This window comes from Saccopteryx leptura, chromosome 3 (assembly GCF_036850995.1).
Source record: "Saccopteryx leptura isolate mSacLep1 chromosome 3, mSacLep1_pri_phased_curated, whole genome shotgun sequence".
NCBI classification, from domain to species: domain Eukaryota; kingdom Metazoa; phylum Chordata; class Mammalia; order Chiroptera; family Emballonuridae; genus Saccopteryx; species Saccopteryx leptura.
In genome coordinates, this window is record NC_089505.1 from 13,768,309 (window position 1) to 13,794,175 (window position 25,867).

At 40.2% G+C, this 25,867-nt stretch overlaps 1 protein-coding gene across 3 annotated transcripts in view; it reads left to right on the forward strand.

The window, feature by feature from the left end:
• The window catches only part of RGS17 (regulator of G protein signaling 17), a 95,823-nt gene that overhangs the window by 62,649 nt on the left and 7,307 nt on the right, over positions 1-25,867 (forward strand). For all 3 annotated transcript variants that reach the window (XM_066372963.1, XM_066372964.1, XM_066372965.1), the window contains 2 exons: positions 13,169-13,258; positions 14,849-15,083. In XM_066372963.1, coding sequence (XP_066229060.1) covers positions 13,169-13,258; positions 14,849-15,083 — 325 coding nt within the window. The remainder of the gene's footprint in view (positions 1-13,168; positions 13,259-14,848; positions 15,084-25,867) is intronic.

Consider the following 25,867-nt stretch of genomic DNA (forward strand, 5'->3'; position numbering starts at 1 on the left):
AGACTATGGATCTAGAACAGGTTTTGGAAACTGCATTAACTCTACATACCTCTAGGGCAGTGGTCCCCAACCTTTTTTGGGCCATGGACCGGTTTAATGTCAGAAAATATTTTCATGGACCGGCCTTTAGGGTGGAACAGATAAATGTATCACGTGACTGAGACAAGCGTCAAGAGTGAGTCTTAGACGGATGAAACAGAGGAAATCTGGTCATTTTTTAAAAATAAAACATCGTTCAGACTTAAATATAAATAAAATGGAAATAATGTAAGTTATTTATTCTTTCTCTGTGGACCGGTACCAAATGGCCCACGGACCGGTACCAGTCTGCGGCCCGGGGGTGGGGACCACTGCTCTAGGGTGATGCATATGTGGACTCCAAATACGTGGTACATTCAATGAGTGTTCTATTAGTTCTAGAGTATCATTTTCAAAAACTGTGCTTGTTAGCAATGGATTCCGGGTGCCTAAGTCTAGGGTCTAGGCTATAAAATGCATAATCTATATATTTACAAGTCTTCTATATATGATAAATGAGAGGTAATTTCTACTGTAAACAACTTGTTAAAAAAAATTAAAGTTAAACTATCTTGAACACTGAATGTTATATCATTGCAAATGAAAATGACCTTTACACATGCATTTTAAAAATACTATTTTTCTACTTTGAGTTTAGGGGGGAAAAAACTTGTAAAGGCTTATTAGAGTGAGGGAAAAAAAAGAAAAGAAAGAAAGAAATGTTCTTCAAATTTTCCAGGCTAGGTCAAAGGAGCAGAACAAACCGAAACACTAAAAAAATGTCACGTAGGGACAAAAAATAGTTAAAATTAAAATATGAGTAACTGTCATTTGTAAATAGAAGCAGTTGTCATGTAGCCGATTTTGCCTCCTTTTAAGGACATAGAATGCTTAGAAAATAAATTTCTATATCTAGTAATATATACAAACACCTCAACCTGGCCTCACATGTTATGGGTTTTTTAAAACAATATAGCATTCTCCTCAAATTTGCATTTCCCACTCCAATTGCATTGTCAGCTCCTCTCCTGTTTTAAATTTATTCCTGTCTTTATAAAGTTGCCACCATGCTTTATTCAGGGAGGATGGTACCGAGAGAAAGTACATGACTGTTGAATATATGCAGTTTCCTTCAGAAAGCTACATGTTGGGATTTTGTTCACAGCGGCTAGTCAAGCTGCTCTGTGCCCTGCCCCTGAGGAGGGGGCGTGTGCTTCCCCAGACCAGTCTCTCTGGCTCCCTCTTTCTTCACGACCCCCTATTTCAAGAGGAGGAAGTAGGAGAGTGGGCTTTAGATCAATGAACCTGTTCTATACGTAAGTCACAGAACCTGAGTCTTGGGCCATGAAACGAAGTCCCTACGTGTGCCAATTCTACACGTGAGACCAAGCTGTTCCTGACCCGGAGAAGAGATAGTTGAGTCGGGACCACTTGTGGAGCGGTCGAAGGTCACCACTGTCAAAGCTTCATTTTTCTCTTACATCAGGATTCAAAGAGAATGACCTCCCTCTTCGGGTAGTTAACTCTCCCCCCCCCCCCTTCTTTGTGAGGAAGAAACCTTTGAAGGATGTGGGGGCCCGTCACAAAACTGCCGTCACCAGGACCGTATGGATGGGTGAGGACATTCCAAAAGTCAACACATGTGAAAGCGCTTTGCAAACCAGAAGCTGCCGTGTGCTCCCAGAGAGGTGCCCCGAAAGGGAGACGGAAGGCAGAGCGTGCCAAGTTCATTTCCAGCTTAAAGCTCATTTCCAAATTGCCCCCTGATCCTCTCCTAACGTCGGAGGTTATGTTAAAATATCCCAGGCTTTTTTTTTTCTTCCAAATAGAATCTTTTGGTGCTAATCCATCCCTGTTTTAATTCCTCATTCATTGCTCCTGCTGATGTCCTATCAAGCAAGACATATTTCCATGTTTAGTCACAAAAAATTAGAACTCAAGGAACAAGAGCTATGGTCTCTCCAAAATGTCCCCACCAGCTTCTCAAGCTGCTTCCTGGTGGCAAGGGCAAGGTATGGGGGGGCGGGGGCAGGGCCCAAGTTTTGCTGGCCACACCCTCAGGCTCCCCTCTCCATGGTTTGCAAGGGAATTAATTGTTCTGTCTATACTTATTCTACATATTAGACTTCACTATAAGCTTTTGTATGGAAGAAAAACTACTGTCACTCAAAATGGCATGGAAAATGCCTCATTTCACAAAGAAGGGAACCGAAGGCTTGCCTCCTGTCACCATGTCCGTCCATGGTAGACGTGGGACTAAGATGCGATTCTCTTAACATCCTGGCCTTCGTTTTGTCCACTTTAAGATGACACTTCCAAACGTTTCATTTCCGGATTTGATACGAACCATTTCCAAAGCTTCTGACTTTGCAAACTCTTCAGGATGCTATCAAACACAACTATTCAGATTCACGCACTAGTCTATCTTGCCTACTATATTTGGCCCAAATCAGACATCCTTTATTCTTCTCAGAAGAAAAATGGTCACAGACTGGATTTGGTACATCATCCCTGCAAAAACTAAAATCGCCTCCCTTTCGAAGCACGTTGGTTCCCGGAACTCCCAGGCCGTGGGCAGAGCTAAGTACATGGTAAGCACTTCATAAACATGCTTTTGGTTGTCCCCTCTCCATTTTTAACAATCACCACAGCCTCTAAAATTCAAAACTGCAAAAATAATGTCCTATTTTATCCTCTGATGCTGTCACATTTTAGCTCTCTGCCAATGGAAACACTAAGATGCATGCTTTAAAAGCCAAAGGATATTTTTTGAAAGGAAAAACAAATCCATGTCTACCCCATGGTGAAGAAACCACCCTCAGGAAATAAATCTACTTACACAGGCAGGATGGATCATTTCATCGGAGGCACCACTGAATAGAGAGTCCTTTCCAATACCTGTCATCCTCAGAGACCTGATTCAGGTCACATGGGAACATAAATTACAGCATGGGACTTCCACAGTTCTTGTAAACCAGATCATCAGAAATACCATTTACAAAGACTTCCAGTTTTGAAACTCTATGTTGTACGGCATAGATAAATCTCCTCAATAGCTTCTATAACTTACACAATCAAAGTTATTTTGAAACTCCATTTCTCCATTGCAGAGATAAATTTTCTTAAAAGTTTTTATAACTCACACAATCAAAGACATCTACCAAAGTGAACCCAGGTTTTCTCAGGCCATATATACACAAGCCCAAAAGTGGATCTTCTATATGTCATGCATTTGTTAAGTCACTCGTTACAATCTATTATTGCCTGGAATTGTATTTCATTAGCTTTCGCCAGATTCTTCCTACCTCTACATAAACAGAGAACAGATTCCCAATAAGCAATGCAATGTTGATATGGATATTGGGTATTACTCCCCAGGTCATCCTATAGAAAAGCTTAGTACTCAAGCTTCCTCTGCCAAGTCTGTGTTACTTATGGCAATAAGAGAAATAGAGAAATTACAGAATCAAGAGAAACTTAGGGTGGACCATCAAGAATTTGCAATAGATGAAAGAGAAGGGAAGGATAACTCCACATTGCTTGCTCTAGTGGCCGGGCTGACGGTGCTTCCATCAAATGGGAAAAGACTAGAATAGAAGGTTGTTTAGCATAAGATGATGAACTGGACTTGCTCTGTTGGAAGGATCCAAGTGTTAGTTGTGGAAATGAACTTGAAGCTTGCGGGGCAAGTTTTGATTAGATATAGCAATCTGCGAGCTGTCGGTATGCAGGATAAAGAGATGAGAATGATGGCCCAGAGTGGAGAGCTAGAGGAAACCTTAGGAAGTAGCAATACTTAAATAGAGGACGGGGGAGGCACTGCAGACACGGAGCACAGAGAAGAGACAGTGAGAGAGGGAACACATGAGTACAGCCTTGGAGTCCGCATCCAGAAGACGGAATGACCAATGTTGTAGAAACACCAGGGAGGGCCAATGGGATAAGAACCGTAAAACCTTTTGTCATCTTGCCAACTGGGATGTTATTAGTGAACTCTGTGAGAATCGATCTTCTCCTCAATGTCTACCAGGAAGAAGAACTTAGAAAGAAAAGCTGCCAACAGAGAAAATGAATGTGCCCCTCTTCATAGGTTCAGAGGCATCCTTGACCTTTCGGGATGAAAGTTCAATTTGAGGGAAGCTAGGGTTGCCTTTGACTTAATTAGGGCAAATTATGGCATGTCTAAAACAATATAGAATTCAGCCCTTTCAAATCCAGACCAAATTTATTAACTAGCTGGATGGTAATTGAGAAATCCCTCCCCCCAGCCTCTCTGAATCAGTAATGATACAAGAAATGAGGTTATGACATTTTGCTACCCCTACCCGATCTACGGAATGTCCCAGTTGTACTAGCTGATTGAAAGAAATACTAGCACTTTATTTTCTTCCCTCTCATCAAAACTTCAGTATTAATTTTAGACCTAGCTCTCTTTCATAGCATAAACATGGTAGACCTACTGATATATGGCTGCTATTTTAGGACACCACTCAAGAATTACTTGTTGTTGTTTTTTTTAATCAGATAAGACAATAAAATCCACTTCTCTTGAGTATGGAGTTATTTTTAATAATTCTGCTTAATTGGGCTTTATAAATACTATAACTTCTGGTGCTATAAAATTCATATCTTTGTTTAAGCTATCAATATACTATATATTTAAGTACCTCTCATGTCCAGGAACATGGGTTCCTAAGTAGAGAGCAGATTTCTGCCATTGCTACTTTTCCTGTTAAGCAATACAGATTATACAAAAGTACACAACCACTTTAATCAACCAGTCCATGAGCGATAGTAGAAAACCTCCATGTGATCCATTCTGAATACATGTAGTCTTGACATATTTAAAAGTTACACACAAATTCTAATAACATGCCTTCCTCATATAAAGCCTATTATATATATATATATATATATATATATATATATATATATATACATGAAGCCTATTTTTAGGAGGCAGCCTGGCGTAGGGAAGAAGCACGGCTCTGGGATAGACTGGATGCATCCCAGTTTTGTTATACATCACTGTGAAACCTCAATCTCTCTGAGCCTCGGTGTCTTCACCCATAAGATGTAATTAATAACATATAGATGTCAGTTTAGGATTCAGACATTGTTGGGGACCCTGAGAAATCCTTTATCAATAGGCATTATTTCCAACCCCCTCATAAGTCTCAGGCCAAAGGCAATGACCAGACTCTGTAGGACTTGGCCACTGTATGCTTTAGCAATTCTGTGTAGGTGTTATCAGTTAATGGAAACAGAGCCTCGTTCTGCATTCTGTCCCCCTGACCCTTTCTTCCCAACTCTCACATTAACGAGCACAAGTATAAGGCAGCATGCTTACAGCATGCACCCCACAGCCATAGGGCTCCCAGAGTGTGTTGTTAGTGGGTTTAAGTTTCCCAGGATCGTTACCTTTAAGCCCACACAGTGACCGGAAAATACCAGGGAAGAATGAATGGCTGGATGGATAAGTGAACTTAGCATCTATCAGATGTTTTTCTGAGTATCAATTACTACAGTTCTAATTTTTTTATTCTAGCTTTTATGATAGGGACACTGTTAACTAAAACCAGAATCTTGAGCTCTAACTTAACTTATGCATTTAAAGACTTGGGTCCCTGGTTAGGGCATCATACCAATATGCCAAGGCTGTGGGTTAGATAGATCCCCAGTCAGGGCATATATAGGAATCAATCAATGAATACATAAATAGGTGGAACAACAAATTGATGTCTCTTCCTCTCTCTCTAAAATCAATCAATCAATCTTTTTTAAATATATAAAGACTTGGATGATTACATGCTATTATTTTATTTTTTTTTTTGTATTTTTCTGAAGTTGGACAGGAGGAGGCAGGCAGACAGACTCCCGCATGCGCCCAACCGGGATCTACCTGGCATGCCCACCAGGGGGCGATGCTCTGCCCACGTGGGGCGTCGCTCTGTTGCAACCAGAGCCATTCTAGCGCCTGAGGCAGAGGCCACAGAGCCATCCTCAGCGCCCGGGCCAACTTTGCTCCAATGGAGCCTTGGCTGCAGGAGGGGAAGAGAGAGAGAGGAAGGAGAGGGGGAGGGGTGGAGAAGAAGATGGGTGCTTCTCCTGTGTGCCCTGGCCAGGAATCGAACCCGGGACTCCTGCTCGCCAGGCCGACACTCTACCACTGAGCCAACCTGCCAGGGCGATTACATGCTATTTTAATAATTGTGTCTACTAACTAAATAGACCATTTGGCCTTTTCACGTCCAAGATATTTTCTCTCCTACAAAAGCATCCACTAACTTAATTATGACTTACAAAGAAAACTACAGTGGGTTTCAGGAAGAGCTTAAAATAGGATTTCAATCAATCTGAGAACTGATTATTGGTGTGTGTTATATAAAGTGCATCTAAATATTGGGTCCTGTAATTCTCTTAATTTGAAGAGAAAGAAAAAACCCTATTTATCAATTCAATAACAAAGTAAAAAAAAAAAGCTTTAAATAAAAAAATATTTTCTGCCTGTTGGTAGTTAAAAATCTTTTCAGCCTGACCAGGCAGTGGCGCAGTGGATAGAGCTTGGACTGGGATGCAGAGGACCCAGGTTCGAGACCCCAAGGTCGCCAGCTTGAGCACGAGCTCATCTGGTTTGAGCAAAACCTCACCAGCTTGGACCCAAGGTCGCTGGCTCGGGCAAGGGGTTACTCGGTCTGCTGTAGCCCACGGTCAAGGCACATATGAGAAAGCAATCAATGAACAACTAAGGTGTCACAGCAAAAAACTGATGATTGATGTTTCTCATCTCTCTCCGTTCCTGTCTGTCCCTATCTATCCCTCTCTCTGACTCTCTCTCTCTCTCTCTGTCTCTGTAAAAAAAACTAACAAACAAACAAAAATAAACCAAAAACAAAACCTTCTCAGATTAATTTTCTCCAAGAAAAAATGTATCACCTACTTTCCATACTAACCCAGCATGACACATTCGAGTTCAAAACAATTTATTATTGGAAAGAATAACTACAATGTTAATAGGATTATGCCTGACTTTTTAAAAAAACTAAAGTATTCCTAAATCAAATGACTTGGGGCCAGAGAATATCCAGAACATTTTCCAAATACCAAAAAGGGAGTGGGTATAATTACAGACAGACATCTCTCAAGATTAGATTTATTCTCTTCAAGTTTGATTAATTCACTCACAGGAAAATTGAATGACTTTTTTCAAGTGCCTTAAAACCATACAATTAGCAAAACTCCACACATATAAGAATAGATTTTTTTTCCCAAATAAGGGTAATTATTCCCAGATTTTTTTTTTCAGTTTTATTCTAAGTAAAACGTTATATCTATAAAGGCAACACAGCCATCTAGTGGACAGATTTTTAATAATGGATTATTTAATTTTGAGAGGCTCAAGTTAATGAAAAAAAACCTTAGGCCAAATGAAACACTTGTTTTACGATCTGTGGTACATATTATAAAAAAGGTAGATGGAGTATTTATAGGGGAAATGTTTATTTTAGACAAAGTGTTATATTAAATTTCCAGACAATTTTCTAACCACCATTCTCATCCCCACATAATCCATCCAAAAACCAAGTTTTACCAAAATGTATACATGAAAGAGAAGAGAAGAGGCTCAAGTCATAGGTTTGACTATACCTGTGTTTCATATGCCTGAAATTATGGCTGGAAGCATGTGTACTAATAATGTGCCTTTTCGTCACAAGTTTTTGGTCTTTGCTCTGTAACCGTGCACAGTAGGCCACTACCACTATCCCCACTGTAAACGAGGAGGATAAGGCATGGAAAGCCAACATCCTCTTGAAGGAGATACGTCCTGGATTTGGAGTCCCCTTCTTGCGTCTGTGGCCCGTGACCTACCCACACCTCACTGCCTGTTCTAGTTTATCGCTCCCCCCCCCCCCCCCCCGGAACTCTGCTCTCTCCGTTGTGTCCTACATTTAGATCATGCCTTTTTCACGGTTCCCCTCTACTTGGAATTCCCTTTGCCAGAGTCTCCTTCTGGCAAACACCTGCTCATTGTTCAATCCAGTTTAATCGTTACCTCCTCTGTGACGCCCTTCTCAATTCTCTCCTGCTGAATTACAGATACTGCGCCCGTGTCTACAGAACAGCACTGCAAACCTCTGTTCCTCTCTCTTTGCCCTGCCAGGCGATGCCCCCCACCTGCCAGAGCTCCTCGTGTCAGAGCCTCTGTCTTACTGATCTTGAAATTCCAACCCAGGCAATGCGGCAGAAACCAGGTGTCCCGGACACATTTATAAAACTGTGGTCGGCTACTAAATAAAGCCGTTGAGTTATTGTACCATGACATTTTGACTAAGGAAAATGAAACATTTAAAGAAGAACTGACCAATTCTTTTTCAGAATCAGAAGGATGTTGGTTCCATTTTTTTGCACTGGGAAACCTGAGGTAGAAGCTGTTCGATTAAATACATAAATAAATAAATAAATAAATAAATAAATAAATAAATAACTTGATATCACAACGTGAGAAAATGAAAATACTGAATAGTGAGTGCCTTACCAGTGACAGGGATTCTTTCTTAAACAACTTGATGTCATACTGTATTAAATTGAAGCATCTTACTGATTCCTTAGTGGAGTTTTTGTATAAATAAGTGGCTCTGTGGACAGCCTCTCTCCCAGAGGTTCCGTGGCTACTGCAGAGTTTTCATGTTATTTGCAATCATGTCAAGGCTTCTCCCTAAGAATCCATTGTTTCTCTTAAAAAAGTGGGCAATCTCCCCAGACGGGCCCGCACATCCCCATGGGGCCATTCAGTAGGTGAGCCCTAGAACAGGCACCCACAAATGTTTTCCTCACCCCACTCTCCAAGCTCCCCCGACAGCAAACAAACAAAAACCCAGCCACGTACAAAGAAGGCATTGTCTTTATTTTCTGAATCAAACATATGTCTCCCTTCTCAAGGTTGCCAGCCTCAAAAATGTCTACTGCAATTTTAAATGCTTAGTTTTGCATATTTAGCTTAGGTTTTGGCATTTTCTTCCACAAATATTTAAACTTTGATCAAGACCCTGACAGTGAGCAATGTGTATACATTCTGTTCTCTTTATGGCTTCTGTTGTTTAAAAATAGAAATGCGAGCCCTGGCCAGTTGACTCAGTGGTAGAGCGTCGGCCTGGCGTGCAGGGGTCCCGGGTTCGATTCCCGGCCAGGGCGCACAGGAGAAGTGCCCATCTGCTTCTCTACCCCTCCCCCTCTCCTTCCTCTCTGTCTCTCTCTTCCCCTCCCGCAGCCAAGGCTCCATTGGAGCGAAGATGGCCCGGGCACTGGGGATGGCTCCTTAGCCTCTGCCCCAGGTGCTAGAGTGGCTCTGGTCGTGACAGAGCGACGCCCTGGAGGGACAGAGCATCGCCCCCTGGTGGGCAGAGCTTCGCCCCTGGTGGGTGTGCCGGGTAGATCCCAGTTGGGCGCATGCGGGAGTCTGTCTGACTGTCTCTCCCCGTTTCCAGCTTCGGAAAAATACAAAAAAAATAAATAAATAAAAAATAAAAATAGAAATGCTCCTTTAAAATGTTATAAAGATTGAAAAAGTAAAAAAGTGTATGATGTCTCCACATGACCCCTCACTATTGTTAAAGTTGATGTTTTCCTTTTAGAGGTTTGCTCAAGCACATACAGTATGTATATGTTGATCTAAAGTAAATATTTTCTGCAGTGTATTACCTTAAACAAATCCACAATATTACTTAGAGCCGGTCAAAGTGAAATTGGGGAGAGACATTAATCATTTCTAAGACATAGATGGCAGTCTAGTACCAACTCTCCTATCATTTTCTCTCTTTCTTTTCTTCATAACGGCATTATCAGATGTTCTTGATAGTTAAAACTTTGAAACCAATTTTTTAAGAATGGTGGTAAGGGACAGTTGATAAACAGGACAATTGTTGATTGCTGCCGGTCAGTTTCTGTCTGTAGTTCAATTTTTTTGTCCAGTATTAAATCAAGAAGTGGCACAATCGCCCCCTGGTAGGCAGAGCGTCGCCCCCTGGTGGGCGTGCCGGGTGGATCCTGGTCGGGCACATGCAGGAGTCTGTCTGACTGTCTCTCCCCGTTTCCAGCTTCAGAAAAATACAAAAAAAAAAAAGAAGTGGCACAAACAGTGAACAGTTCAGCTACTATCGAACATCTATTTTAAGTCATTTTAGTACAAATGTGTGTCCATAATTTACCATCTGTAGAAATGAAAGATATAAACACAACCCAATATTTTATAATGATCACTCTAATATGGTGGCATTTCAGATGTTGGTAAATATCCCAGAAACAGTTAGATGAGCCAGAATTCATGTTCAGAAACTTGACAGTCATGCATGTGAATTCCAGATTTGTTGCTCTACAGTAAAGACAAAATGAAGAAAAAATTACTTCAAAGATGTTACATAAAACAGAGAATACTTGGATTTCTGTGTCACTGCATTTATGTGAAAATGTGACAAAATTAAAATTTCAAATTAATTATTTAATCAACAATAGAAAATTCTTTTTCTAGTCTTTTTATAGCACCTGACTGTGTGGTGGACATATACACATTTAAGGTCAGTAAAGCTTGGCAGACCGATAATGAATTTCCTATTTAAATATGATCTTCCTAGAATTTGTAAATATTTTATACATTTGGCGCACATTTTATACATTTGGCATCATTCATTTCTCCCAGGAAACTTCACAGAATATTGTCAGCCTCCTCCCACCCAGTTTCTCATAATTATTGGCAATACATCAAATTCCAGAGAAGCACGCTAGTCAAAGACACTTTGAGAAGTTAGTGACTCTCTTCTAAAGACCTGCCTGACCTCAGGCATATGCCTCAATCTGCAGGCACGTCCGAGGTGTCTCCACGGGGCGCCGTAGAGAATTCTGTGCTCTCTCTCCGCTTTGCTGTCTTCCTCATGTCTGCCCTCCCCTGAAGGCTCCCGGGGCTCTAACCGCGGGTTTGCTGCCTCCCTGCCGAGCAGGAGTCAGCTCGCTGGGTGTCTGAGCAAGGATCCGCTGTAGTTTCTGCTTCCCGGAATTTGTTGGGCCACACCGCTTTTGTGAGGGTTTACTCTCTTCTCTCTGAGATTCTACACCAATAAATCTGCCACTTCTCCTAGAAATTGTTAAGAGAGAACTTAATTTATTTTACCATTATTTTTGTTTTCACTCAAGTGACCTTTCACTGACGGAAGAGTCTTTTCCACTTCCTACGACGTTCTCTCTCCCCCAGGGAGTCGGCTTTCCCAACCAAATGTTCCGAGCTAGTCTCCCTTTCGGTTGTAGATCTGTCTCTCTTCCTCACATTCTTCCCCTTGCTCCATTCTCTGCATCCTCACCCTTGCGCCTGAAAATGAAAGAATAAATTAGTGAGACATGGTCTCAGCTTCCCTTGCTAGACTTTCCAGATTACGAATAATTGTTTGTTGGAAGCTTTCTGCCACTACACTCCTTCCTTCCACCACAACCATGTTGAGTGAGCCTTTTCTTCCTTCACATAGGAAGTAGCTTATTGCATCATTGACTGTCAGGGAGCAGCGTTCGTAACAGGCACTGAGTAAAAACAACAGGGGTTGTTTGCCAGAACTGAGTTCCAGTTCCAAGCATACCACATCTTTAGTGTCTGACATCGGGGTAACATCACACGCAGCCCTCTGACTCACTGCTGGTCTAGAAAACGGAAATAACAACAATAAAGGTAAACAGTTCCTGGCACGTACTAGGCACTAGAAAATACTAGTTTTCGTTTCCCCTTGTTGAAAAATGTTGACTGAATCAAGAAATGAAAGATGTTACCGGAACCTTTTTTGCTTTCTCACAAGTCCCCCTGAGGTTCCTCAGCTTCCACACACAGGGATCACTTTGCTAATTCAGTAGCTGGACTTTTCCAAGTCTCCTCCCCCTCTGCCCATAACCTTCTTCATCACGTCTCGTCTACGCCGAGAACCTTCCTTGGGCATCCCACTGTAAGGTGCTGCTCAGCTACAGCGCACCTACATTGGACAGTGCTTAGTCTTGTTCTGCGTTCCTGAAGCCCCATGGGCTGTCCTAGATCCTGTAATCCTGTCGAATTTCCAAATTTATGTCCCGAGGCACAGACTCCTCTCACCCAGTGCTTTCCTATCCAGAACCTCTCGAGATATTGGAGATGGACTGAATGGGATGAACAGGCAAAGACAAAGTCAAAAATAAACCTAGTAGGCCCTGGCCGGTTGGCTCAGTGGTAGAGCGTCAGCCTGGCGTGCAGGAGTCCCGGGTTCGATACCCGGCCAGGGCACACAGGAGAAGCACCTATCTGCTTTTCCACCCCTCCCCCTCTCCTTCCTCTCTGTCTCTCTCGTCCCCTCCCACAGCCCAGGCTCCATTGGAGCAAAGTTGGCCCCAGGCGCTGAGGATGGCTCTGTGGCCTCTGCCTCAGGCGCTAGAATGGCTCTGGTTGCAACAAAGCAATGCCCCAGATGGGCAGAGCATCGCCCCCTGGTGGGCATGCCGGGTGGATCCCGGTCTGGCGCATGCGGGAGTCTGTCTGACTGCCTCCCTGTTTCCAACTTCTGAAAAATACAAAAATTAAAAAAAATAAAAAAATAAAAAATAAACCCACTAGTTCGAACCTGAGTGGCTGGAAGAATGATGGCATTGGTGAGGGACAGCCAGGTCTGCAAAGAAGGATGATGTGAATTTCACAAATGCTGTTTTAGATTCTGACACATTGCACCTTTTTAGCAATCAATGGGGGGAAATAAGTGGAAAACAATCTATGAGTAGAACAAACCAAAACTCAAAATGGAGTTATTCCAAAAAGTAGCATCATAATGTATATCAAATATTAAAGCAGGTGATCATGTAAGTATCTCAGGGACTTGGAGTAATTTAAATTAAATAAGGATAGAGTCAGAATGTATAATAGTATATCTGTTTCTGAGTTCTGATTCCCTTTATCATTTTATTAAATAGTGATTCTCTTTCCTTTGGTTGACATGGGCTTACCCATCATTCAAAAATGGCATTGCTTTTTTTTGTACACTGGATAGTCTCACATAGTTGAAAATAAAATTCTCTTGTGTGATATTTCCCTGCAATTATTTTTTCTTTCAATAATTGGTTTTCCCTAGACAAAATAAAGTGTTATGCTACATTACAGCCTCACTGTTAGGAACGAAGAGAGAGCGGAAACTGCAGAAAGACCCACTCTTACCACAAAAATGGAGAGCATCCAGGTCCTAGAGGAAGGGTGAGTGATTCATATTATAATTGGGTCTTGTGTTCTTGCACCGTTGAGATCTCCTCAGCGTGTGAGTATGCTTCCTGTTACTCCTCAAGGCAGTTTTGTGAAATGAATGAGTACTCAAGCTGGAGATCTTAGTCAGTGATTGCCACTGCTTTTCACCCGTCTTTCTATTAGCCATGTTACACTATCAGCTAAGATGTTGTCTGGTTTTGTCTTTCTCTTTCAAAATATAATGATGGCTGCATGAATTAGCCCCGCCCTTCCCCCAAATCATCCTAATTCTTTACTTCCCTTTTCTTAGAATACTTCTTTACGTTGTTCTCTTTGTATGGGAAGAATCGAAAACACACCAAAAAGATAGGGCATTACTTACGTCAGTCAGAAAGGTCACCCGGCTGGTGTCTGATCCCATTTCCTTCAGAACAAACTAACCAAGTATTTTCTCCAAAATGAGAAGTTGAAATGCGGAACTGTATCTATAGAATAAAATCAAAATACGAGGTTTTTTTGTATAATGAAAGGTGCTTTTTTCTAATTATGAGAAGATTTCAATGTTGATACTATATTTTATAGTAATTTTTTCTGAAATTTTTTAAATGAATGAGGACATTCAGACATTTTGGAGTAGTAAAAATCTGTTTAGCATACTTGCAAAGATATATATTATATATATATCCTTTGACCAAGTAAGTGTATTTTATGTTGGAAAAACTATTAAATAGACTAATGAATGGGAAAGCAAGATCAATTTAACCATAAGAATCTCAGTTTATTTCTTCTACTTCTTTGATGTCTAAGCAAAGGGAGTAATGCCTGATGGTTTCTGAATATAGTTATCTGAAAAGTCCTCAGTGTCATCGTGGAGGCCCTGGCTTTGTAGCTGTGATAGCTCCATCATGGCTAACGACAATTCATTTATATCCCAGGGTGGGGCAGAAAGAGGTTTACAGTTATGAGTACACAAAACCCAGAGTTTATTCTTGTATTCTTATTTATTACTTACTGTCTTGTTTTTCATACAAACAACTGTGCACCTACATTTGCCCCATGCTGTAGTTGATGGAATAATTATTAAAGTTTAGGAAAATATATGCCAAGTGTGTGCCAATGCACTCTCAGTTTAGGTCCAGTGATAAATGAAAGAAAATAACTAGCTACCAGACATGAAAAGAGAAACTGTTTCTTATGGCTCAAATATGAAAATCTACATCAGATGCAAACAAGAAATTCACTTTGCCCTTAGAGTGTATTGACTGTTTCTATCCACTTAGAATATATTAAGGTTTGAACATTTCTGGTCTTCATTAGAAATTTATGATGACCATGTACATGCATAGTATGTACAGGCCCTTGCTATTTGAACACTAGACTCCCTGACATACCACTTGTGCCTAACACTAATTTTTGTTGAGACCCAGAAAGAAATAACTAACCTAATTCCGGCAGATTATTTGCCAGATCAGACCGCACTGAGAGGCAATGACCACTAGATGGCAGCAATTGACTAGCATTTCTCGCTGCTCGTCCACCTGTCTGGGCTAGCAGTCACAGGTCAAAGATGCCTTTGATAATTGGCTCACTCTTTCTCTGCAGCCAAAACCCCACTTCAGATGAAGTCTTGTCCTGGTCTCAAAATTTTGACAAGATGATGAAGGCCCCAGCAGGAAGAAACCTTTTCAGGGAGTTCCTCCGCACAGAATACAGTGAAGAGAACCTACTTTTCTGGCTTGCGTGTGAAGACTTAAAGAAAGAGCAGAACAAAAAAGTCATTGAAGAAAAGGCCAGAATGATATATGATGACTACATTTCGATACTATCACCGAAAGAGGTAAAAAGCTGGGAAATATTGATACGGGCTTCCTAAGACCAAGGATGAGCCTAAAGGGACTTCTGTCCAAAGGGGGTAATGCATGGGGTGTGGACAGGCGAGAGGGCTCCTTTGGGTGGATAATTTAGATTCCACTGTAGGATGGATCCGAATCTGTGTTTGAAAGCTAGGTTCCCCGCTCTGCTTTGATTGTTTACCTCTGGCTGAATCTGTGGTAGTCTACTTGCTTCTCAGAACTAACATTAGAACGCCTGTGAAAATACAATTTGCTGTGATAGACTGAAGTGGAAAGGAACTAATGTTCGGGCGGTGTTTCTCTGAGTGTGATCCCCAGATCACCTGTGTGAGATCCACCAGGAACATTTGTTTGAAAAGCCAGTTCTTGACGCCTCCCCACGACTTCTGAATCTGACTTTTTTTAAGTAGATTCTGGGAATCTGCACTTTTTACAAGCTTTCCACATATCTATGAGTTTGGAAGCCTCTAAAATAGGGGCTCAAAAAAAAATACGGTTTGTTGATGCTTATGATACAATTTTTACAGAACTGAAGGACAAACCTTTATGATCCATTAATATTCTTGAGAAGAGATGAGGAGGGTAATTATTTGACTTTATCTAGTTTCTCTGTTTGAAAGCGCAAGCTATTTTCCCATTGCTAGAGCATCCCTTAATGAATGAGGAACATTTGGAGCAAGCAAATTAACATTTTTCCATTCAGTTTTTCCAAAGTAACTCGCTCCTGAGAGATGTACCAGCTAGCAGAGTTCAAAGCTGTTGGTGAGGGAGGGGTTTGTCCTACACTCAGGCCTCCGGAGTGTGGGTGGAGTTCCAGAGGTGCTTTCAAACATCTGGCTCCTAGAATGCGTCTTCTCCACATCACCCTCGTTTGGTCTCTTCTGTCTCCTAAACCACTGTGACTTTTACCTTGTACTCTTTTGCTCCTAACGTCGCCTAGAGAAAGGCTGTGGCCATCAGTGTCTCCACGGGGCCCCAACTGCCTCGTGCTCTTACCTTGAAGTCTATAAAATAGATTAGTGTCCACTTTAGCAATCTCTATGCCTGGAAGTCTATATAAACTATTTCTCCTTTAATGAGGTATATACCTAAGTAATTGATTTCTTTATTAGGTTATAAGTGCCATTGGTATTCCAGAGTATTCCAATCACATTGTCTCTTCAAAATGAGAGGTCTTGAATCGGATGCATGAAAGATTGTTTTATTTTTTTATTTCCTACATTAACAGAAAGGTATTCCTAGCAACGAGGTGGGGAGAATTTTACCTGTAGCCTCAATATGTTTTATTATTGATGCTTTTGTATTTCTAACACCATTATAGTTCAACATCCTAAAAATATGTTCTTCAGGCTTCTGGTGTATCTAGAACCTAAGTATTCAACCAAGACTACTTGGATTTTATTAGCACATAAACTTTTCTCATTTTTATTTTAATATTGGGTTACATGGCAGATATAGCAAATAATTCAAATGTGCCCGAGGTGTGCTTCTTGCACATAATTAGACATAATTACCGAGTCTTTGAGGAGCTCATCTAGTCAGTTTCTCTCTCTAAAATATGCAATATGTGTCATCTTAAAATGATAATTGTCCAGATTATCTCATCTATTCTTTTGTATTATCTAGGTTTCATCTTAAAATGAAACGCATTCCCATTATCCTCACAGCCCGATTTCCAGATATCACTGATTGATGGAACTTTGTAAAATACTTAATTTTCACAAAATTACCTCCTCTTTGGGCCGTTTAGAGCTACCATAGTTATTGATTATTGAAAGATACACTATTGGATTTTCATTCTTTATGAAAGTAATGAAGTTTTGTTTTAGCCTAATTTTATGAATTTGAACATGAGTTTCACCCAACAGTCATTAAAATAATATTTACTGATCACGAACACAATCTTTGCTAATTTAAATAGACTAATATTCAGCTACATTGATTTCTCATTTATTTTTTTTGCATCTACAATTAGGAAATTGCCCACTCTTTAATACCCTGAAAATACTACAAAGAGAGAGAGAGAGATGAAATTCAAATTTTTATCATCATTGTAAATATGCTTGCTGACTTGTAAATAACATGACATAACATCTCAATTATTGGACTGTAATAAGTGCCTTTGTTTAGCCAATTGATTGCTTTCCTACCAGCACAGTAATTATGCAGGGCTTGGCAAAGTAGGCTTAGAGCTATGAGTACAGGAAACACAGGTTTATTCTTGTATTATTAATTTATGAATTATTGTAAACTTATTTTATTAGTTACTGTAAGCCTGCTTTTGCTCACTCCTGTATTTGATGATTGTTTAGCAGCAAAATCAAATAATCCAAAAGTAGGTATTTTCAATTACAAAAAAAAATCGTTAAAAAGTTTTATTTTCAGCCTAGGCGTAGATAGACTTATCCTTGAGCACTGTCCGATGACCTGGCTCACTGATACACTTACAGTATGGCATGCACTTCAGAGCTGTCCCAGAGCCCTGTCCACAGCGCAGAGGACTAACCACTATCCGGTCATAGCCCAGAGCTCTTTCCGAGCTCTTAGATCTCACTGACCGTTCTATGCAATAACCTGTCGATTTCTAATCAGCCTCCACATATGACTAATTGTCTGATAACAATGAGTTATCGCCCTTCATATTTTGTTTCCCAACACTGGAGAGAACACATGTCACATGTGTGTTTCATGTCACGTCAAGAAAGCCCTGATTATACCGTGAGAAGAGCCCTGAACTAATAGATTCAAGTGCACAGGATCCTAGTCCTGGTCTGCTTCACCCTAATTGTGTGACTAAAATCAAAAGAGGCACAGGGAGCAGTAAACCACGTAAAGAATGACAGCTGTCAGGCTCCTGTGCTACTACTTCATTCTTCCCACCAAGTGACAAGTTAAAAACCATGGTCCTTCTTACTGAGGTCCCCAGATTCAGCCTCGAATCCCTTTCAACACAGTACTCAAAGCAGCTCCTACAAACCGAGGGGGTTGGAATCTTTTCCTTTTCGGGGGACAGATAATCTGGCCTTTCTACCTCCGGAATCCCATAATTGTTTCTACTGAACTCCGAATGTTTTTAAAGAACATAAACATTTGAATCATTTATAAAGGGGTAATGACTAAATTCTAAAAAGTATCAGGATATTTTTTCAACCAGAACCTCATTTTTCTTCACTAGATTTTCATGTTACCTTACTTTGCTTGGGTTACCATGTTTCTTTTTGTTAAATGTAGAGAAAAGTCTACATTCTCAAAATTCATGTGTGTATAATTTATTTCCTGCATGAAGCCAGTACGTTTGAAAATTGCATTTCACTGTTTGTTTTAAAAAACATGTTTTTTATATTTTTAATAATTTCAGCATTATTTTATAAAAATAGATGTTCGCAAGGAGGAGGCAATATAACTTCCATTTCTTGGTATAACCTACATTCCAAGAGTGGAATGGCTAAATTTTAAATTAAACAAGAAAATCTACAAACAAATAAAAAATAACATATCTTTCTAAAGTACACTTTCTTTCTTTTTTTCTTTCTTTTTACATAATGTCCTCAAAAAAAATACAGAGGAATCTATAACTAATACTAGCCTTGCTGTACATAGCAGGTGCTGCCGGCAGCTTACATTTTACAACTATTGAAAAGACAAACCCAACAAAATAAAGAACTTTAATAAAAAGTCTATTGAGCCTGACCTGTGGTGGCGCAGTGGATAAAGCGTCGACCTGGAAATGCTGAGGTCGCTGGTTCGAAACCCTGGGCTTGCCTGGTCAAGGCACATATGGGAGTTGATGCTTCTAGCTCCTCCCCCCCTTCTCTCTCTCTCTCTGTCTCTCTCTCCTCTCTCTCTCTCCTCTCTAAAATGAATAAATAAAATAAAAATTAAAAAAGTCTATTGAAAAGCCATCACCAACTCTAAACAGCACTGAGCTATTGAACAAAGAAGTAATTATAAATCCTGCAACAAATGTCAGACTTTTATCTAAACCAGTAAATTCATGTGTGGGCAGTTATCTACAGATCCCCTCAGTGATGGCACTGTCTTCCACCAGGGCTGTATGCTGGCCCTGCCAATCCTGTCCATATAGCACTAAGCAACTCCCCTCAGTCCTGTGTGGCGCCAGCTTCCTCGTTTCAGAGAGTGACGGAATGGAAAGAGCTCTAAAACCCACTAAACCTCTTCCACTTTCAGTCTCTGCTCCATGATGACTCTAATAGTAATAGGAATTGTTTGCGTCTTTGGATTTCACCCTAAATTTCCAGTTGCTATTTGGGAGGGAAAAAGCCATAGACCTATTTATTTTTTCTTTCTTTCTTTTTATTCAGTTAGAGGAGGGAAAGCTGAGAGACAGACTCCCACATGCACCCCAACTGGGATCCACCCAGAAAGCCCACTAGGGGGCAGTGCTCTGCCCATCTGGGGCATTATTCCATTGCTCAGTAACCAAGCTCTTCTTAGTGCCTGAGGCAGAGGCCATGGAGCCATCTTCAGGGGCCGGGGCCAACTCGCTCCAATCGAGCCATAACCATAGGAGAGGAAGAGGGAGAAGTGAGAGGTTGAGAAGTGGAGAAGCAGATGGGCGCTTCTCTTGTGTGCCCTGACTGGGAATCAAAACCAGTACTTCACATGCTGCGTTGACGCTCTACTGCTGAGCCAACTGGCCAGGGCCAGTCTTACTATTGTGTATTATTACAATATAAGTCTTAAAACAATCCTCTAGTCTCTAGGACAGATGGCACCATGTTACAGCAAAGGAAACTTATTCCCAAAGAAGTAAAACAGACTGTTCAATGACATTAGAATTATATTCTTGTAGAGAGAGAACATAAGCCCAAGGTTTTCTGATTCCAAATGTAGTGCTCTTGTGACTACAATATGCTGATTAGTTATTCCGTTGTTTAGTACTTTCTTCATGACACTACTGTAGATTTCTATGAACCCCACCTTAGAGCTCGAGGCAAAATGAGAAATAGCAACCTTAACTGTATGCCTGAACTCTCCCTGAGACAAGCAAGATGAGCTCTCCACCAGTGGGACGCTCCCAGGAACATGGCTACCACACTTTCATCCTATAGATCTGTGCTCCAAGAGAAAAATACCAACAGTCAGTCTTATTTGCAACTTATGATTGTTTTCAGTAGAAGTCCTCAACACAAAATAATACGACTAAAAGTGCACATGGTAAAAAATTAAAACTGGTGGGAGAAGCAGATACCCTTTAGATCTATAAAATTTAACCCAAGTAAACCAAACTTAGTTAAAATTAAAAAGAACATTTTCAGTGGCAGAAGCTATAGTTGGTAAAATCTAGTAAGCGCTTATAAAGAAAAAAAAGAAAAAAAAACAACCTACCAGTATTTTACTTAGAAAGAATTCTGAATAAAACAACTTCAGTAATATTAAAAAGTGAAATGCAGAAATGGAGAGGAATCTCAAGCATAATATGCAAAAAATTGTCCAAGAAGTGAACATAAGTAACTAATTGACTTAAAGAAGGATTTCTATAAGGAAAAAAAAATGACTTTCAGTAAAAATTCATCATTTTTAGCGTAATTCTGCCAAAAATCAGAGTCAGAATGTCCATTGCATCTTGATGGCTAGAACGGAAAGGCAGCCCCAGAACTTGGTGTGCTCCCTTTCGGTAATAACCGTCTATCTAAATGTTCTCCTCCATAGGATCGAAATCTGCTGAGAGTAAGCAGGGTCCGTAGCTCAGTGCCCCACGTTCCTCACACCGCCCCAGCAGGATTCCGCCTCCTCTCCCCCCTTGATCTCCACACTCGCGTTGAACCTTCGTTCTCATTGCATTGTTCTCCCAACTAATTTGTGGGGCTGCCCACGGATATGTGTATGTTTGCATGCCACTCACTTTCCTTCTTCCCTGTCTCCTCCTCCATGGGGGAGTGAGGGTTCCAAGTTCACAGAAGCCTATCACAGAATCGCTCACTGATGCCTTTTTAAACTTTCAGTGGCCACTTTCCAACACTGCTGAAACTGCCAGTTAAATGTCGCCAAAACTTTCAGTGCTGTCTTGTGCCCTATCCCACAGTAGTTCTTTAAAAAACAAACAATAAAAAGATACTCTGGTATTGATGAATTGTACCCCTGCCTTCTGCCACTTAGAGGTGAGTCTGTGAGAACTAAGAATTTCCCTTGCCCAAGGGCAGCGCTTGTCTGTGCTATTCACAGTTCTGTTCCCTTAGGAAGATTCTTTACAGGACACCCCTCAGTCCCTCTTGCTTGGACCCCATATAAGATGACTTTATAAGCCATCCGTCCTGCCTCAATCCTAGGGTGACGGTGGCTCAGGGGGTGGCTGGGATCCACCCCCACTAACTTGTATTATAGATGTTGCACAATCTGAAGCACAAAGATGCCACACGATGAAACTATAGATTGTTAGACCCTTGGGGTTTATCCTTGTAATTTGACCTCTCTACGCTCCTTTTGACTGACCTACAGCCTTTTCAAACAAACAACCAGATATTAAGGTAAATATTTTCTTTTCTTTTATACTATTATTTTCATCATCCTTTCTGTATTTATTCAACACCTTTTGCACATACTGCAGTGCGGAGAGGGCATACGGATATTTTAGAAAAAATTTTTATTCATACAGATTTAATGTAAGACATTGTCTCGATCTCAGTGAGTTTGTACATTTAGCTTTTTTATTGAATTTATTGGAGTGACATTGGTTAATAAAATTATATATACAATTCTATATACATTCTGTAATACATTATCTGTACTGTGTGTTCACCACCCCAAGTCAAGTCTCCTTCCATCACCATTTATCCCCCTCTACCCTCTTCTATCTCCCCCCACCCCCTTCCCTCTGGTAATCTCCATACTTCTGTGTCTGTGAGGGTGTTTTCCTTTTTTTCTTAATCCCTTCACCGTTTTCACCCAGCCCACTAATGCCTGTCCCCTCTGACAGCTGTCAGTCTGTTCTCCACATCTATGAATCTGTTTCTATTTTTTTGTTTATTTTGCTCATCAGATTCCACATATAAGTAAAATCATATGGTACTTGTCTTTCTCTGACTGGCTTATTTTACTTAGCCTAATACTCACCAGGTCCATCCATGATGTTGCAAAAGGTAAGATTTCCTTCTTTTTTATGGCCAAGTAGTATTCATTGCGTAAATGTACCACAGCTTTTTTATCCACTCGTCTACTGATGGGCACACGGGCTGCTTCAAATCTCAGTTATTGTAAATAATGCTGGGTTGAACATGGGTGTGCATAAATTCTTTCAAATTAGTGTTTTGGGGGTTTTTGGCTATATTCCTAGACCTAGAATTGCTGGGTTATATGGCAGTTCCGGTTTTAATGTTTTTAAGAAACTCCGTACTGCTTTCCACAGTGGCTACACCAATATACATTTCCACAAACAGTGCACGAGGGTTCCCTTATGTCCATATCCTCATCAACACTTGTTGTCTGTTGATTTATTGATAATAGCCACTCTGACAGGTGTGAGGTGATATCTCACTGTGCTTTTAATTTGCCTCTATCTGGTGACTGGTGACATTGAGCATCTTTTCATACATTTCTTGGCTATCTATTTGTCCTCTTTGGAGAAGTGTCTATTCAGGTTTATTACCCATTTTTCTAATAGGTTGTTTGTTTGTTTTTGGTGTTCAGTTGTGCAAGTTTTCTATAACTTTTGGATATTAACTGCTTATGAGATGTATCATTGGTAGATATGTTCTCCCATAAAGTAGGTTGCCTTTCCACTTTGTTGGTTTTCTTTGCTGTGCAAAATCTTTTGGGTTCGTAATCCCATTTGTTTTTCTTTTGTTTCCCTTGCCTTAGGAAATACATCAGAAAAAATATTGCTATGAGAAATGTTAGGAATTTTACTGTCTATGCTTTCTTCTAGGATTTTTATAGTTTCAAGTCTTACATCTAAGTCTAATCCATTTTGAGTTTACTTGTGCATGGTGTAAGAAGGTCTAGTTTTATTTTTTGACATGTATTTGTTCAATTTTCTCAACACTATTTATCGAATAGACTGTCCTTACCCTATTGTATGTTCTTCCCTCCTTTGTGAAATATTAATTGATCATAAAAACATGAGTTTATTTCCGGGCTTTTCGTTCTATTCCATTGCTCTATATGTTTGTTTTTATGCCAGTATCAAGCTGTTTTGATTACCCAGACCTTTTAGTGTAGTTTAATATCAGGTAGCATAATTCCTCCAACTTTGTTCTTCTTTCTCAAGATTGATGTGGCTATTTGGTGTCTTTTGTGGTTCCATATAAATTTTTGGAAAATTTGTTTTGGTTCTGTGAAATACACCATTGGTATCTTGATAGGAATTGTACTGAATCTATAGATTGCTTTGGGTAGTATAGACATTTTAATGATGTTAATTCTTCCTACCCATGATACAGTATATGCTTCCACTTATTTGTGTCTTCTTCAATTTCTTCCTTCAGTTTCTTATAATTTTCTAAGTACATGTCTTTTAGATCTTTGGTTAAATCTATTGCTAAGTATTTTATTTTTGAAGCAATTGTGAATGGGGTTATTTTCTTCATTTTTCTTTATTATAGTTCATTATTGGTATATAAAAATGCAACTGATTTCCAAATATTTATTTTGTATCCTACTTCTTTACCAAATTCATTTATCAGGTCTAATAGTTAGTTTTGGTGGGTTCTTTTTTTTTTTGGTGAAATCTTTAGGGTTCTCCATATACAGTGTCATGCCATCTGCAAATAATGACAGTTATACTTTCTCCTCTCTAATTTGGATGCCTTTTATTGCTTCCTATTGTCTGTGGCTAGGACTCTCAGTACTGTGTTGAATAAGAGTGGGGATAGTGGCTATCACCCTGTCTTGTTCCTGATCTTAAGAGAAATGGTTGTAGTTTTTGTCTTTGAATATGATTTGGCTGTCAGTTTGTCATATATGGCCTTTATTTTGTTGAGGTATGTTCCCTGTACTCCCACATTGCTGAAAGTTTATTATAAATGGGTGCTGGATTTTATCAAATGCTTTTTCTACATCTATTGATATCATTATGTGATCTTTATCCTTCATTTTGTTTATGTACTGTATCACATTTATTGATTTGAAGATATTATACCAATCTTGCATTCCCAGAATAAATCCCACTTGATCATGGTGTATGATCTTTTAAATGTGCTGTTAGATCTGGTTTGCTAATATTTTATTGAGGATTTTAGCATCTACATTCATCGGGGATATTGGACTATAAGTTCCTTTCACTGTAGTGTCTTTATCTGATTTTAGAGTTAGCATAATGCTGGGCTCTTAAAGTAAGTTGAAGAAGCCTTCCCTCCTCTTCAATTTTTTGGAATACTTTGAGAAGGATAGGTGTTAGTTCTTCTTTGAATATTTGATAAAATTCACCTGTAAAGTTAACTGTTCCAGGAATTTTGCTTTGTTGGAAGTTTTTTTGAATACTGATTCAATTTCATTAGTTGTAATCTGTCTATTCAGGTTTTCTGATTCTTCTTGATTCAGTTTTGGGAAATCGTCTATTTGTAGGAATTTATCCATTTTATCCAGATTGTCCAATTTGTTGGCATATAGTTTTTCCTGTCTTACAATCCTTTGTATTTCTTTGGTGTTAGCTGTTACTTATCCTCTTTCATTTCTGATGTTATTTATTTAGGTCTTCTCTCTTTTTTTCTTGATGATTCTGGTTAAAGGTTTGTCAATATTATTTACCTTTTCAAAGAACCAGCTCTTGGTTTCATTGATCTTATGTATTTTTTAGACTCTATTTCATCTCTAATCTTTATTATTTCCTTTCTTCTACTCACTTTGGGCTTAGATTTTTGTTCTTTTTCTAGTTCCTTTAATTGTAAGGTAGGATTGTTTATTTGACATTTTTTCTTGTTTTTGAGGTAGGCCTATAATGCTATGAATTTCCGTCTTAGGACTGCTTTCACTGTATCCCACAAATATTGGGTTGTTGTGTTCTCATTTTCAGTTGTTTCAAGGTATTATTTTATTTCTTCCTTGATCTCATTGTTAACCCATTCATTGTGTAGTGAAAAGCCAGCAGCCACACCCATCTTCACAGCCACCTGGCCCATGCAGGTTCGCATTTGATTCGGACAGATGGTAATGAAACAATGGAGCCAAGAACTGGTGGGCCATTAGCTTTAATCCTAGCTTGCACCTGGCGGGCAAGAAATACACACAGTGGGAAAACATTTCCCTTTCCATTCAGGGCTCCCAAAGCCACTGACTTATCCGAGTTTCCTAGAATGAAAGGTTTCTAGTTCACCAGCCTTATTCACCTCTGTTCCCCATCTCCTTTAGCACTCCACCATCTTGGCTGCTTCTCCTCTCCTCCACGTGGCCTTTCTCTGCTCTCCCCTCTAATGCTAATCTCAGGAACTGAGAGAGCGAGCAAGCTCCCGGTCTGCCCCATTTTATAGTGTAGAAATCAAAACCTTTAATCCAATATAAAAAGGAAGTCCCTGATACAAAGTCATTTAGGGTAGGAAAGGCTTAGTCTTAAAACTAAGCCTTAGGGCAGGCGTCCCCAAACTATGGCCCGTGGGCCGCATGCAGCCTCCTGAAGCCATTTATCTGCCCCCCTCCCCGCTGCACTTCCGGAAGGGGCACCTCTTTCATTGGTGGTCAGTGAGAGGAGCACTGTATGTGGCAGCCCTCCAATGGTCTGAGGGACAGTGAACTGGCCCCTGTGTAAACAGTTTGGGGACCCCTGCCTTAGGGTATAAGAACCCTGCCTGCTTTACAGCCTGTGCCCCGCACCCAA